Here is a 16,565-nt window from a genome sequence, read left to right on the forward strand (position 1 = left end):
TCCAAGGCAGCCAGGGCTTATACAGGCAACAGTGGATCAAGGTTGTGGAGAAAGCTTCCTGTGACTAAGACAATTAGCAATATTGCTGGGGCAGGAGGCTCGGTTTCTTGCTCATGTAATTGCATAGTTTGTGCTCCAGTTCTTCACGGCCAAGATCCTTAGTCTTGGTTCACTTTTGCAGCTCTGATGGCCTGTGCCCCGTAAATTGGAAATTTGCAGGCTCCTTGATTTGAATGTGTCGTTTACTGGAATGATTTATTCTCTTTGTTTAAATGGCTTCTATGAACTAATAGCTCGCTAATGAAAAGCTGGGCATCCCTGTGTGCAAGAGGGGGTGGATTTGAATGGAAGACTGTATGAGGCCCATCAGACACTGGAGAGTTACTTGTTCGTGCCTGCTATCCTTATTTTAATATGGAGAGCACCTTCATAAAGAGCATATTTGCAAGCAGCCAAGCAACCCTTCAGAACGGCCAGCCAAGGTACTGTGAAATAGGGCACTGGACATGGGGACTACTGGCCAGAGCTGTTACCAAGGCTATGGGCTTCTTCCTGGAGGAGAATACAAACATGGTTTTGGCCGTCCTCAGGGCAGAGTCCTTGTGCTGTCTCCTTCTTGCACTATAACGTGTCCTAATACCACATTCGAGTTGCAACCAAAAGGTTGTACGAACCAAAGCTTGCTTATCACAGGTTGTAATGTGCTGAGAAGTGGGCAGGTGACAGAAGTAAAAGAGGACTATTTTAAAACAAAAGCATGAAAATGCTGTCTTGAATTTATGTTGTCCTTCTCCAGAAAGTTATTTAGTAAATCTGGAGATGCTGAAATTATCTGTGCTCTTCAAAATCCTAGCTAGAAAATAGGTCATTTGAGTCCTGCTTTGCATAAGGAAAGTGAATATACTCTCCTTCCTCTACCTGCTTGCCAAGTGTCCCTCTTTGCTGCAGGCTTTCAGAGTTAGCCAGGACAATTGGTCAGGCTGTTCGTAAGAATCCAGACAGTCTAAATCCCTGGATCAGAGAACTGCTTCTGTTTTCCTTTGGAGTGCCCAGTGAACTGCAAAACCTATAGACTGAATGAGCATTTCTGTTTATATCTTTCTTTTTTTTTTTAATAAGTATCTTTTTTTTTTTTGCCAATGTTTTGACATAATAGCCAAAACTAGTAAAATGTTTGGGCGAGTGGCCAGTGCTTGTTTTACTGAACAGCATCAGAAGCTAGAAATATCTGTGAACCTGAGGCTTTCTGAATGAAATAGTTGTGGTGCCAGGTGCAAAAAGTTGGGTAAAAACACCAGGCATGTTAAGGCTGCTTGTAACTCTCTTTCCAAAGAGTACTGCTCCCTCCTTCCTGTCTCAAGTACCTCTGGGTGAGAATGTTGGCTTTCCAGCCTTCAAATAGAAGGGTCACACTTACCCAGCTCGGCTCCTGCCTGGTTAGCCAATGCCTAACCACACCTCTTTAGATTAAAGTAAGTAACACCACAGGGAGGAGGAAACTCTACCAGCCTCAGATGTAGTGAAATTTATGATGAAATTAACTAAACTGATCCACCTTGTTTGAGGAATTCGGTCACACCTTGGCTGCAAGAGTGGGTTGAGTTGTAGACAAAAGCAGAAACGGTGCTGGATGGTGCCCCAGCTTCTGGTATGACTGTGGGCAAGTCCACGCTCCCACAGCAAGGAAATAAGGGTTCCACAGCCTGCAAAGATGTTGCCAGTCAATTATAGAGGGGCTGGGGGCTCTGAGGGCAGGAGCACGGCTCGTCAGGAAGCTTCAAAGAAAAGCTTCAGAGATAAGCAAGGAGAGAGGATGTAACTAGTCTGAGGACTACCAGAGAGTGAGAGGGAAATAGATCAGTGGAGCAGCACCCTCTCACAAACTCAGCAGGCTGCGGGAGCTAGTGTGGCTGAGCACCACCCATCTGCCAAGTGCAAGGTTGAGGGAAGAAAAGATGGGGAATGGCAGCAAGTTCCTGCCCAGCACAGGAAGCCTGTTGTCCCCATTCAGACAACAAACCACTGCAGAGTAGATATGAAACGCTGCAAGTGGAATCCATCCCCACAGATGAAGAGGATGGCTCTCACAGCCTAGAAACATTCCCTAGGCTGCACCATCCTCAAATGACCATCAAAACATCCTCAGAGAAAAAGAAGAGGAGAGTGATTGTCTTGGGGGATTCCCTCCTAAAGGGAACAGAGGGCCCTATCTGCAAACTGGACCTGCTCCACAGGGAGGTCTGCTGCCTACCTGAGGCATCAGTGAAGTACGTTACTAGAAAACTTCCTTCCTTGGTGAAACCCACTGATTATTACCCTCTGCTAGTATTTCAAATTGGCAGCAGTGACACACAGCGCAGGAAGCTGAGAGCAATTAAGAGGGACTTCAGGGCTCTGGGGAAAATGATGGAGGGCTCTGGGGCGCAAGTAGTGTTTAGTTCCATTCCAACACTAAGGAATGAAGAGCAAGAGATCAAGAAGAATCAGTTTATCAATAGCTTGCTCCAAATTTGGTGTCTTGAGGAGCAAAACTTCAGGTTTTTTGATCATGGACTGGCACACGCATCTCCAGGCTTCCCTACTAGGGATGGGGCACGCTTGTCTCCTAGGGATACTAAAGTCCTCACTAAAAATCTAGCAGGGCTCTTAAATAGAGCTTTAAACTAGATGTGAAGGGGGAGGGTTACGAAGCCAGCCTAGTCAGGAGTGAGCCTGGAAGTGGAACTCTGCTGCCTGAGAGATGGTGTGCTGGCAAGGACCACCAATATGTCACCACAGAGCGAGTTGAGGGAAGTATATCTGGTGATGGAAAGGATGAAACTGGCACTGAGGGGCTAGGTAATCCAAGGACCAGTCAATTGGGAATGAACACTATTCCCTTTATGAGGGCTGAGGTTTCACCAGCCCAGCTGAAGTGCATTTACACCAATGCATGCTGCATGGGCAACAAACAGGAGGAATTAGAAGTTATTGTAGGGCAAGGAGACTACAATGTAGTTGCCATCACGGAAATGTGGTGAGACGACTCGTATAACTGGAGTGTAACAATTGTGGGGTATAAACTCTTCAGGCGGGACAGGAAGGGTAGGAGAAGAGGGGGGGTAGCCCTCTATGTTAGAGAGTGCTTTGATACCCTCGAGCTCGGTTATGGTGATGACAGGCCTGTCAGTCTGACCTCAGTGCCAGGGAAAAGTCATGGAACAGGTGATCTTGAGTGCTATCGTGAAGCACGTGCAAGAGAACCGGGTGATCAGGCCCAGTCAACACGAATTCATGAAAGGCAGGTCTTGCCAAACTAACCTGATTGCCTTCTATGACAAAGTGACTCGCCTGCTGGATGAGGGAAAGGCTGTGGATGTATCTTCTTGGACTTCAGTAAAGCCAGTGACACAGTTTCTCACAGCATTCTGCTTCGGAAACTATCAGCCTCTGGCGTGGACAGGCGCACACTCTCCTGGGTGGAAAACTGGTTGGATGGCCGGGCCCAGAGAGTGGTGGGAAATGATGTGAAATCCAGCTGGAGGCCAGTGACAAGTGGGGTTCCCCAGGGCTCAGTGCTGGGTCCAGCCCTGTTCAGTGTCTTTATCAATGACCTGGATGAAGGCATCGAGTGCACCCTTAGCAAGTTTGCAGACGACACTAAGCTGGGTGGAAGCGTGGATCTGCTGGAGGGTAGGGAGGCTCTGCAAAGGGATCTGAACAGGCTGGACTGCTGGGCTGAGACCAATGGCATGAGGTTTAACAAGGCCAAATGCCGGGTCCTGCACTTGGGGCACAACAACCCTGTGCAGCTACAGACTAGGAGAAGTCTGGCTGGAAAGCTGCCTGGAGGAGAGGGACCTGGGGGTGTTGGTTGACAGCGACTGAACATGAGCCAGCAGTGGCCCAGGTGGCCAAGAAGGCCAATGGCATCTTGGCTTATATCAGAAATGGCGTGACCAGCAGGGCCAGGGAGGTTATTCTCCCTCTGTACTCGGCACTGGTGAGACCGCTCCTCGAATCCTGTGTTCAGTTCTGGGCCCCTCACCACAAGAAGGATGTTGAGGCTCTGGAGCGAGTCCAGAGGAGAGCAACGAAGCTGGTGAAGGGGCTGGAGAACAGGCCTTATGAGGAACGGCTGAGAGAGCTGGGGTTGTTTAGCCTGGAGAAGAGGAGGCTGAGGGGAGACCTCATTGCTCTTTATAACTACCTGAAAGGAGGTTGTAGAGAGGAGGGTGCTGGCCTCTTCTCCCAAGTGACAGGGGACAGGACAAGAGGGAATGGCCTCAAGCTCCGCCAGGGGAGGTTTAGGCTGGACATTAGGAAAAATTATTTAATGGAAAGGGTCATTGTTCACTGTTAGAGGCTGCCCAGGGAGGTGGTTGAGTCACCTTCCCTGGAGGTGTTTTAAGTATGGGTGGATGAGGTGCTGAGGGGCATTGTTTAATGGTTTATAGGAGTTGTTGGACTGGATGATCCTGTGGTTCCTTTCCAACCTAGTGGTTCTATGTGATTCTGTGAGGTGTGTGATGACTTCATGTTTATGTCCAATTCTACTTTCTTCGGTAAAATACCCCCAAACTGAAGTGGGATCAGAAAAAGATCCCCTAGGAGGCATTAAGATTAGAAATATGGCTTGTTTTAAATAAATAACTTTTCCATCTCTACTTGTTCATGAGCCAGATCCTAGGCAGAATTCCTTTTGCAAATAATTTTCCCTTTAGCTTACATGAGAGGAAGACAAGCAGCTTTCATTCTGTGCCTGTTATCTAGTAAAATAGTCATGCTGCATTCTTTGCTGTGGTGTCTGCCCCATTGTGCACAGACTTTCAATTAGCGAGAGTTCTGTTTTTCAGGGGGACTTTTTGTTGGTTTTTTTTTCCCCCATAGAAAACGCCGTCTTATTGCATGAAACCCTTTCATGCTGCCTGCTTGTTTTATTCTTGTGTGTAATGGGGCACAAGCAGTGTTCTGTTGTACTCACAGGAAAGAAGGCAGTCTGTAAGGGAAGTGCTTAATTTAATAAATTGCAGATTTTTTGGTGCATAGGATATTTGTTCCAACAGTGGGGTTTGCACTGCCCAAAATTTCAGTTTCAATTAACTTAATTGTATTCAATAGGCTGAATGAAAAGATCTTAAGTCACATGTGAGTAAGGCTTTCAGAATATATGCTCATAGGAGGCGGCTGCTGCCTGCTCAGCTGATGCACAGGAGTCCTAAGCCTTGGAAGCAAACACACGGACATATAGAATGTGCACGAGCTGTGTATCTTGCTCATGTTCTGGCATATTTCCGTGTAAAGGTTTGGCATGCGTGTCATATAAATGGTGGCACTTTGTGGCTGCAGGTGGTTGGTCTTTCTCTGCCTCCTCTTCCCCCTGCATCCACATTCAGCTCCATGTGCATACCTTGTCTTCCCTCATAAAAAGAGATACCATAATAAAAAAGAGACTTTATTAAACTAATGCAATAAAGGCATTTTCTTTGAGGATTTAAACACTTCATTTTTAATAATAAAAATCAAATTGTCATTGTTGCACCCTGTATAAGTTTTATTCAAATCAGCCTCTAAATGCTTTGTGCCTAAGCAGCTCTCTCCTGAGATGAGTGTGTTTTAGCATTAGCTAAATGAGTTTAAGAACGAGGCTTATACTCTGGCTCTAGGCAGTGAATCTAGAGAGCAGGAGATTTCTTTTAAGTGAGGGACTGATGTGATGCATTCAGCTACGCTGAAGGGTACTGGGAGACAGCTGGTCTCCCATTCACACCGATGGAAAACCAGTCAAAGTTGTTTGAATTCTGAGGTTCATGTGAACCGACATGAACATGGCATTGCACGTTTTGCCCATTGAGATGGAAGAGTTGGTCAGGGAGCAGGGTGTAAACACAGTTTTGCCCAATGGAAACTGTGACAGGATGGATATGAAGGTGTTTGGTTTGGCTAACCACACAAAAATTTCCACTGATTATCGAAAGCAATTTTGCTCAGCAAAATTGGACTGGACACATTGCCAGGATAAGCATTTCTAAGAGAATTCCAGCACTTACATTTCATATCCTAGGTGGAATTGGGAAGACGTGCATGGGAATGAAAACAAAGCAGTGAGCATCTGAAAATAAGCTGGAGCCCTAAGAAGCCTACAAATACTGCATACAGAAGTTCTTGTCGAGTGCTGTATACTTAGAGGCAAAGTATTTTTAGAATTGTTGAAAGTATCTTATTCAGCCCAGAAGACAATGTTGAAGGTGGGACCTGGAGTAAGTGCTGGGAGACAAAGAGATGTCCTGGTAAAAGCCTGCCTTTACACGAGATAAGCACCAGAGGTGGAGCCGCTTTATTTTCTTGAAGGATTCTGAGAAGTTGATGCTTCTGCTGCAGCACTCAGTGGGCTTGCCTGCCTCCTTGGGCTTTCAGTTCAAGTTTCACTCAGTTTTAAATATAAATGATCATTAGAGCCTGGCAAAATCAAGCTTGTGGTTGTGTGCTGAAGGTATGAGTTTGGTGTAGGAATGAGTAGGAACCAGGGGTTCCCCGAGTGCTGCCTTCCATGATGGAAATAGGCTTTGTGTGCTGAACTGGGATGCCAAGAGGGGACAGGTTTACATCACTGATCTTTATGATAAATCCCTGCATATCTTGCATATCTGATCTTGCAGTCATATTTATTCCTGATGGGAAGTAAAACAGCTTTTCTATTGAGTCTGTCACTTAAAAGTACTTAAGGTACCTGGAGCTTTAAGAACTACAGGAGCAATATTTTTCTAGTATTTCAGCATTTTCTCTGTTGCTTTTGGCAATAGCTGAAGTACGGGGAGGCACAAATAAACCGAAAGTATGAAAAAAGTGTTTATGCTTTTTCAGTCCTTCATAAATATAATCTCTTTATACAGAACATAAAACCTGAGGTTTAGCACATTAGTTGAGTTTATTTAAGTTCTTTCCTTGGCCAGTGTTTCAATTGTCCAAAGATTGTTTTGAACCATCTTAATCTCAGTGCTTGCTCATGTAGACTCATTGCTTAGGTCTGTATAAGGGGGAGTTCATCCAAGTCACTGGATCTGATGCGCGTGAGGTCCTGGCCAGTGCTTGAGAGTCTCATGCTGTCTGATAGCCCTCATCTTCCTCTGTCCCCATGACATCTACGCTCCAGCATGACCTCCTCACACCTGTCCAGATTGCTTTTGAAAAGCTCTTGTTGAAAAACTGTCTTGCATTTGGTTACTGGTAGCAGTCTGCTGTCCCACTGAGATCTCATTTACACCCTTTCCAGGCCTGAGCCAAAGTCCTTTGGGAAGAAGACAAGAAAGGCTTTGCTTGCTCTTCTGAAGCGAGGTTTGGCCAAGCCTTTGTGTTGGCCTCGAAGGCTGGTCGGTTGGTTCTTTGGATGCAGGAGTCAGTTTAAATAACATTTACTGTACATTGTACTACATCATTTTTCAGAAGTTGCTTTAAAAAAATATTTCTTGCCCATGGGGTTTGGGTTGTTTGTCCTGGAAATCCTGCAGTTAATAAAAATAAGAGAGGTTAGTTCACAAAAGGGGGTTTATAGCATAAGTGCAAAGTAAACCCTCACGATAGTGACTTTGCTGGCTGGAAGGACTACATTTCAGCTACTTTGAAAAAACATTGTCAAAATTACTCTTACCTCAAATAGATCCAATGACTTCTTTATTTTGATTGGACATGCACACCTTTCTCCACTGCTGGTATTATTTTTTTAGTCAATTATGGATCCAGTATGTAATTTTAAAAACGGTGCAAGTTCCAAGAGTAAACCAAACTGTTCCTGCACAGAGTCCTTGTCTCGGGGTGAGCGTGCACCTCGGTTGCGAGCACTGCTTGTGTGAACATTAAACTTTTCATCACTTGCCTCTTCAGCAGCTGGTTTGAAAATGATGCACAGGAGTGGAAAAGCAAAGGTATTATCAAGCTACACATCCTAAAATGTATCCTGAGAGCTGCATTCAGAATAGATGATGCATTTGGCTATTTAAAATCAGTTTGAAACTTTCTAGTCCCTGATGGTCTTTTTCTAGGTTTGCAGAGCTGGTTACTCTGCAAACTGCCAATTTTTTATATATTTTTTTTTTAATGTGAGAGATGTAAGTAAGTCAGAATGAGCTAATTTAGCCAATGGAATTTTATAACAAATGTACGAATGCTGTTGGTTTCCCTCCCTCACCCCCTCCAGCAGAAACATAATTTGCAGAAATGAAAACAGTCCTTGGCTGGCTTTAGGGTTTTCTCAAAAATAGAAACAGTAAGGTTTGTCTGGCTGGGCCAGTTTCCTCACCACACACCTGGTGTATGTCACTTTAAAAAAATACATTATGCCTGATTAAATTACAGTTAAATGAAATCACGATCATTTGTTTTTCTACAATGAAGATGTTTTGCATATTGAAAGCCTAATTTGCTGCAGGTGACAAAAAGGCTGAACAGATTATTTAATATCACTTTATTTTTTATAATGTTGCTCACTGGTTAGTTTCTGTGTACTTCAGTAGCTCGGAATTATATTATTGTAAATGCCATTGCTCTCAAGACACTTTATTTTGCTGTCCTACTCTGTCTCTCGGCTATCTAGCCACTGTTGTTTACCAGCGTTGTTTGTCTTCAGTTGCAGGAGGACGTGAGACTTTTCCCTCTGAGTCAGTTTTCTTATTATCTGTCCTGCTTACTTGGTTCCTAAGGTGTCAAAACACTTGCAGAAGCAGCAGAAAAACCCTCTTTGCAACCAGGCTTTCTACCTGTGGGCCTGGAGTGGGGCATGGGGGAGCAAGGCTTGGTGCTGGGGCAGGAGCTAGTCCCTCTCCCTGGAGGTGAGGATCCCAGTGCCTGTACAGCCTGGTAATTGAGCAATAATGCAAAATGCTGTTACGTCCCTGTGGCAGAGATGAGACCCTCGTGGAAGTAAGAGGCACGAGCTAGTGTTCAAAACCATTGTATCTGCCCCACGCTGAGCTGCTTCTGGTGATGAATCAGCCACCAAGCACAAGAGTTGGTATCTTGGGCAGTGATACCTCTTAGTGCCATGACCAAGCCACTCGTACCTGTGAGCCTCTGATTTACATAGGAAGTCAATGACTGCACTGAAAAGTAATTGCTGGAATGCTTTCACATATGTTTCGGCTCTCCATTTTTGAAATTGGACCATAAATTTAGTCAGGCGAGGATAAGGGGGAGAAAAAGCTGTCTTAGAGTCAGCACTAGTGGCTTTCGGGTGCCTTTTTTCAACCTAAACTCATTAACTTTTGAAGTTGATATTTTCTTTTAAAAGAAGAAATTATATATACTCTAAAAGACACAGAAAATTAAGAATTTAGAGAAAATGTGGAACGGGTATTTCATTATTTACTGCATTTGGAGAATTTTCTACTGACTATAATGGGGACTTGATATATCGATTGTGGAATTGGTCAAGTCATAGCCTCAAGCTTCTGTAATGTCCTTTTTTGGTGAATCCTTCTCAGCCTTTGAGCCTGGCAAACTTTGGAAAGCATTTCAAAATGTCCCTAGCTTCTCTGAGGGGTGGTAAACCCTGAGGAAGAAGCCAAGTATGAGCATGCAGTTGTGTTGAGGGAGCAGAGAAAACCTGAGCTCAGCTCCGGGCCAGCCCACCACCGCACCTTCTTCAGACGTTTTTGTGGTGCAGATCTTTTCCACCAGCTGGCTTCTCTCTCCAGCCCCATTTTTGACTGGAAGATCCCACTGTGGCTCTGGTTCTTCTGTGTAACTTCTCTGATAACTGCAGGAAAATGGAATTGAGTATCTTTTAGCATGATTATGTAGATGAGAAGCTGGAAAGATGGAGCAATATGCAGCCTACCTGCAGGTTGTGTGTGGAGCTTGGTCTGAGCACTTCTGGCATAAGCACTGCTGAAGTAGAGCTTTCGTGGTTGTGTTTTAATCTAAGTGTTTAGTAGCAGATAAAGGCAGATCAGATACATCATTTGCTCATTGGTTTTGTCAGGAAATCTGGTAAGTAAGATCAGTATATACTAAAAATGTTGGCATTTGGTTTATCGGCCAACTGTAGTGGCAGTGTTTCAGCAAGGCTTTTTGGAGACTCTCTGGTAAGGAAGAAAATAACTAAGACTAAATATTACAGGGTTTTGACTAGGTGGTTGTTTTCTAGTGACATTTTTCTTGCAAGAAAGGAGTGAGCCTCAACTGTACTCGTGAGGCAGCTTGCCGCAGTCGTGGCTGTGAAGTAACTGCAAAATGCTCATGCCAGCAGCGACAGCTAACTCGTGTCCAGGCTCCGCGGTGTCCCTGTGCACGCAGTTGCGAAACGTTGCTCCTCTCACAGCAGCAGGTCGAGGTGAACCCTCCAAGCTCCATCTGGGATTTCACACGGCTTCTGTGGCCAGCATTCTTGGAAGCAGCAGTGCGGGGAGCCTCTTGGTTATGGAAACTGAGAAGCAGGAAGGGTATTGAACTGTTTAGGGAAACGCTGGCAGAACAGCCTTTTAGAATAATGAACCTCTGACCATCATTTCTTACGGTGTGTTGTAAGTAGTCTCAATGGGCAGGAATGATCCCTCTCTGCTTCTTTGCACGCCAGTGCATTTAAACATCTGTAGGTCAGGAGACTGCTGTTACTGCTTTTTGGAGTGCAATACCCACTTGTGAAGTGTCGGATGGAGGAGGTGCCTCAGGGAGGCTGGTGGCATGCGCTGTGCCCCGATAATTTCTGTAGGCCCTGATCCAGGCTTGTGTGTTGTGCCCTTAACTTCCAGAGAATTGGTGAAACTGTTGAGTGTGTACAGTTATGCATAAATTTAATACTATCATTAGATTTAAGCCTCTTTTAATGACATTTTTATCTCTCCAACTCTCTCACCCTTCCCTCCCCTCTTTTTTTTTTTGTTGAATTTCTGTGCTGGTTATCTTCTGGAATAATGGCTTTTGTAAAAACTAGATGACTATACTGTTCATTCATGGTTGCAATGTGAAGCCTGTGATATTTTAAAATGAGGCGTGAAAGAACGGGTTAAATCCCAAAAGCTAGATTCTAAGGCTTTATTATTGCTCTGTTTTCCTCCTCTCAGAAATGACTGTCCAAACCAAAATGAAAGGACTGTAACATCCAAAACCAGCCAAACATTTTTCTTTATAAACCTCCTGCACCCTTTAAATGTCGAAACTAAATTTACCAACCCTGGCAGATTTGTCAAAGATGAACAGGATTGCCAAGTATTCCCAGCTTCAAGTGGAAGCTGAGAGAGAGAGAGAGAGAGAGATCTAACAGCTCCTAAAATATTTGCAGCGTACACCTGGTAGTAACTGCAATTTCTTCCACCCAATGCACCTACCTTTCTATTCAGCATCTCCATACTCAGCAGCTTATTATAGTGCCAGAATAGGACAGTCCCAAAATAAACCCCAGCCCCCAGAAGACAAACACTTTCCTACAAAATATCTCCTCTGGGAGAGCCTGTGAGATTCTGGTGTAGGTTCTTAGCATTGCAACCCAGCTGGTTTCGTTAAACAAATTAAAAAAACAACCCAAAAAAACCCAACACATGACTGGGCTTTTCATTTTTTGAACCAGGGCTTGTTGTCAGAGATCCTGCGTAAAGAAGAAGACCCTAGGACAGCCTCCCAGTCCCTGCTGGTAAACTTAAGGGCAATGCAGAATTTCCTCAACTTGCCTGACTCGGAGCGGGATCGTATCTATCAGGACGAGAGAGAGAGAAGTATGAACCCCAACGTAAGCATGGTGTCTTCAGCTGCCAGCAGCCCGAGCTCCTCCAGAACCCCCCAGGTAAGTTGTGAACCCTTGTTACCTGTTTGCTTTGTGGATTAGCCTGGGGAAGGAGTCCCTCTCTGCCCTTCCCCTCTCTGTTGCTTCTCTCACCCAGATGAGTTGTGGAAATCCTTTTGTAAGGTTTTGGTGTGGCTTTTAAGAGATGTTTAGTGGATTTCAAAAAGTGATTGTGATGGATTATTCTTGCTTTATTCAATGCCATAAATGCAAAAAAGTATGCAATGTTGGTGCCTGAAAGAGTGTGTGTGGGCATTACATACAGGCTGTTGATAGATATCCTCTAAATGGCTATTACGGAATATACTATGGAAAGATAGTGTACATAAATTTTATCTGAGTTCTTTACATTCAGCAGAACACAGAGGAAATTCCTGGGCTTGCGGGGAGGTTCATATATGTTGCAATAAAAAATGCGTAATGAACAGAGGTCAACAGTGCAATAGATAGGCATTGCTAGAAATAAGTGCGTTCTGTACTCTGCATATGTAATCACAGTCCCTGAGTTAAAGATTTACACAAGTAATTATTTGAAGTACAGGAAGCAGAGATGGGAGGATGCTAGGAAGCAAGATGATGCTTTGCAGCTCCAAACCAGCTGTCATCTCATCGACTTAACTGCACGTGTTCATTAGTGTGCTGTTGCCACCCACTTCCCCGGGCAGGTTGTTCCTGTGCACTAGGAAAGAACATCCACATTCTACACTGTGATAGTCATCCCCCCTTTTGTCAGACTGCCTGCAGTCCCAGACGTACAGTCTGAAAAACCGAGTGTGTGTGCACAGAGGTGATGATTAACCCCTGTCATGACATTGCCTGACTTGAGTTTGAAATTTCTAGCTCTAAAGACGTGACAGGTCAGTTCTAGCACTTCTCTTGATCTTTAGCAAATGGGCCTGTACAACCCTCCTGCTTCGGTGCTTTCACAGTCCTGTAGTCCACAAAGTCTCGGGCTGTGTTAGCTGTGCTTATAATAGTATTGCTGAGTACTTCTCATACTGAATTCTGTGGCCACAGCTGCTAAAAATAAGTGAGCTTGGGGGGTGGTGGGAGGAGGGGGATGGTAGTTTTACAAGGTGAACTGATCATCCTTAAGGAAGGTATTTTGATTTTGTAGAAACTGTTGAGCTTGTTCAGTTTAACCCTGACCTTTGGGTGCACTTCACCACGATGCATGATGTAAAGAACTGTTTTCACTGAAAGCAAGTATATCCTGCCAACTCAAATTTGACGCTGAGTTTTTATTGTATGAGAAAATCATTGTATAAGTCTTATCTTTTTTAGTTACCTTCTACCTTTAAGTGAAAACAAAATTGTGAAGGGAACTATTTTAATGTGTAAGTAGGGTATCCCCTTTCTGCATTTATACTTATTAGCTTATTCTTACTTACATTTATTGCAATAGTTTTCACAACTAAAATCAAATAACAGAAGGAAATGGGGAGGTTAGGTGCAATCCAGTGAGAATAAAAATTGGGTCCATTGCCGCATCTCGTTCCTCTTGTTGAAATATGACATTTATCCATGTTCTAGCCACAGCAAGAGTGTCATTTAAAATGGAAATTTTACCTGTCTTAGTAAGAGCTAAGTGTTGCTAGAAAACCATGCTCTAGAAGTATAGAGAAGCCCATTCTTGCTTTATTTTGTCTGAGAAGAATCCAGTAAAATATTACGAGTTTTTTAATCAGCAAAAGCAACACACAATGGTTTGTGTACCCAGTGCTTGCGTGGTGCCCACCGGATAACATTTCCTCAGCCCTCAGAGGGCCAGCACCAGTCAGCACAGGTGCTGTTTTGACAATTTAGACACCTCTGCAAATGAGGCTGCTTCCCAGCTCCTGGGCAGGCAGCACAGCTACTGCGCTTCCCCATATGCCTGGTATTAGTTCTGATGAGACAAATGCCGTCCTCATGTGCAGCTCAGTAATTCCTGGCAGCAACACCTCCCTTGGCAGGTATGCAACCTACCCTGAAACAGGGTGCTTTGGGGCAACAGCAGTAGGAGATGCCCCATCTTTTCAGGATTTATGTTTGAGTGCTGGAGAAGTTGATGGAATGGCATTTGGAAACGTGGTTTCCATAGATACCGATCTCCTGTGGCAATACTTCTGGGAATGATGCTTGAGTGCGCTGGGTAGGAGGAGAGCACTGGTAGACACCTTTGGAAGTGCTGGTGCTGGGGTAGTCATGCCGGCAGGTGTAAAGCCATGCAGAGTAACCTGGCTAGTCTCTCCCTAGCTCTGCGCCAGCCCCTTGCTCCCCTCATAGGGTTTCCCCAGCTCAGGACCTGCCCCAAGGTGACAACCGCAGCTTGATCCGGCAAACGTGCTGTGGGGAAGACTCTCTGAGCTGTTAGAGGTTACTGTGTGCACGTGAAAGATGGTCAGTAATGCCTGGGTTTCAGTGATCTGGCATCGTGGTTGTGAACCTTCTTTTGCTTTTTTCCCCACTGTTTGCAAGGGACTGTTTCAATAGTGGCAAACTCCTTCTTAATATAAAAATTAGTTTTGAATCTAGGCCTGTAGCATAACATACTTAATTTTCAGTGACTGTGGTATTTTGGTTTGGTCCCTGCCTTACATGTTTCAGTGATTAAATAAAGAATGGCCCAGCTTGCAGGGTGGGTAAGGCAGGCTTTTTTCTGACTTGTATGGAGCCAGCAGCATAGGAGACCTATGGAGGATGGAGCTGTATTTTAAATCTTATACATGCTAATTTTGTTCTTCCCAGGATTTCAGGCTTTCCCTGCGGCCTTTGAGGCTGTGGTAACCTTGGCTGCTGAGCTAGTCAAAGGCTCCATTGACTGGGAAGGTGTTTTTTAAGCTCCATGAAATGGGTCCTGAGTCCTCTTCCTTCCCATGATTTCTTTGTTGTTTTCTTATGTTTCCTATGATTGCCCCAACCCTCATCTACCTGTGAACACCGAATTTCAGAGTGCAGTGTCTCTGTTGTTCCTCCTGTCAGGAACATCTTAGTGCCTTTCTGTGTGGGTCCTGCCTATGACAGGCAGGGAACCGGCTCAGAAAAGTGCCTCCTGAGTTTAGTGGGTAAGAAAGGGAGAAGGTAAAAGCTTTATGTGGAAGCAGTAGGAAGAATCTGGATTAGTCTAGGTTGTTGTCTTGATTGGAGTTTGGCTCTGTTATTAATGTGGCCTTTGGTACAAAAAAAGACATTAAGGAGAGGAAGATGTGGAGTACAGCAAACCAGAAGGAGACGTTAAGAAGGTTTGGGTCTGCCTAGTTAACCTTCCCATTAACAAATAGGCATTTGGGCACGTCAGCCTAGTTAAAAATTAACAATAGATGTACTCTAACAGGCTTCAACTCTGGCACAAATACAGGAGCCAGCTGAAAAGGTTTATAATTGAGCCAAATATCTGAAAGTCACCAGGGTTTATGGGAGGTTTGGATCTATCAGATGTGTCAGCTTCACCACCTTGGTTGCTTTATTTCCTGACAGCCTTGCATCTCAAGAGAAAACAGAGACTTTATATTGGTAACCTACATATTTCCTTTAAAAGGTGTAAGGGGTACAGTGATCAGCCCTGGTATCTTTTCTCTTTGAGCTGTGGAAAGCAAATGAGATCTGTCTCTCCAAGGGGCTGCTGGTGCCGGGAGTGCTCAGTGAGCATCACGCCGCCCTCCCTCCCTCGCCTGCCAGAGTGTTCTGGGGGCTGCCACGGCCGAGGGGCTTTAAAATAAAAGTTGTGTAACAGCCTGCTGAACTGTATTGATAGAAGTCTTGTAGGGGTAGTCCAGCCTGGGGAAAGTACTGGCAGCGTCTGTTATTGTCCTTCATTTGTCACAGAAGCTGATGGGAAATCATTCAATTAAAAGGAGTGCAGCGGAATACACAAAATCTCAGTATGAGTCTAGGAGAATGAGGGCAGCACATCAAAGGCATGCCAAAGCCCAGCTTTATGAAATGATTTTTTTTTTTTCATTTCCACTGATTTCCTAGGTGAAATTAGGTGACTGTCTGGCTAGCATAATGATGATAAGGCTGGGAAACCATACATACTCAAATGACATACGTATAGTTTTAATAAAGGATGAGGGAGACTTGAGGGAGTGCATTAAATTGAGTAATAATTTATTATTTAGAGACCTCTACCCATTTACTCATTTTTTCTGGGAGAATTGGCTCTTCCTCCAAGGTGTAGGCCACTTTTAGAGAGGGGGGAGAAGGTAGAGGCTGGTGCCTCTGCTGCAGTAGTGAGCTGGCAAAGCCAACTTCAGCAACTGCCTGCCGCCAAGTGCCCCAGCTACCTATCCTGTTGTTGAGCTGCTCAATAAACATGCTGGGAGAGGGAGAGGGGGAGAGTTGACAGGGCCTTGAATGTCCTATAGGAATGCACTGCAATTATTTCCAATCACAATTAACCTGATTAGAATAATGGACAGGAAGTGTCCCTCTGTAGCTAATGCAGTTTGGCATCAGCTGACTGAAATCCTTTGATAATTTCTGCACAGATGGCTGGGCTGAAAGCAGCACTTTTTTAATTATTATTTTCATGGTCTCTTGGTAGGCCAAAACCTCGACACCAACAACAGACCTCCCCATTAAGGCGGATGGCGCCAACGTCAACATCACAGCTGCCATTTATGACGAGATCCAACAGGAGATGAAAAGGGCCAAGGTATCTCAAGCTCTGTTTGCCAAAGTGGCTGCCAATAAAAGTCAGGTGAGTGGTAGAGGGGGTTTTGTTATTGTGGGGCTTTCTGGGTTTCTGTTTTTAAAGCAAACTCTGGGGTTGGAACTAGACCCGCCTCCTCCTCCCACTGATAAAAATATGTCTGTTCCTACAATAAGA

At 44.6% G+C, this 16,565-nt stretch overlaps 1 protein-coding gene across 2 annotated transcripts in view; it reads left to right on the forward strand.

Moving 5' to 3' along the window:
- The window catches only part of SATB2 (SATB homeobox 2), a 136,151-nt gene that overhangs the window by 82,862 nt on the left and 36,724 nt on the right, over positions 1-16,565 (forward strand). For both annotated transcript variants that reach the window (XM_069860669.1, XM_069860670.1), the window contains exons 8-9: positions 11,540-11,752; positions 16,281-16,436. In XM_069860669.1, coding sequence (XP_069716770.1) covers positions 11,540-11,752; positions 16,281-16,436 — 369 coding nt within the window. The remainder of the gene's footprint in view (positions 1-11,539; positions 11,753-16,280; positions 16,437-16,565) is intronic.

This window comes from Phaenicophaeus curvirostris, chromosome 7 (assembly GCF_032191515.1).
Source record: "Phaenicophaeus curvirostris isolate KB17595 chromosome 7, BPBGC_Pcur_1.0, whole genome shotgun sequence".
Classification (NCBI taxonomy): domain Eukaryota; kingdom Metazoa; phylum Chordata; class Aves; order Cuculiformes; family Cuculidae; genus Phaenicophaeus; species Phaenicophaeus curvirostris.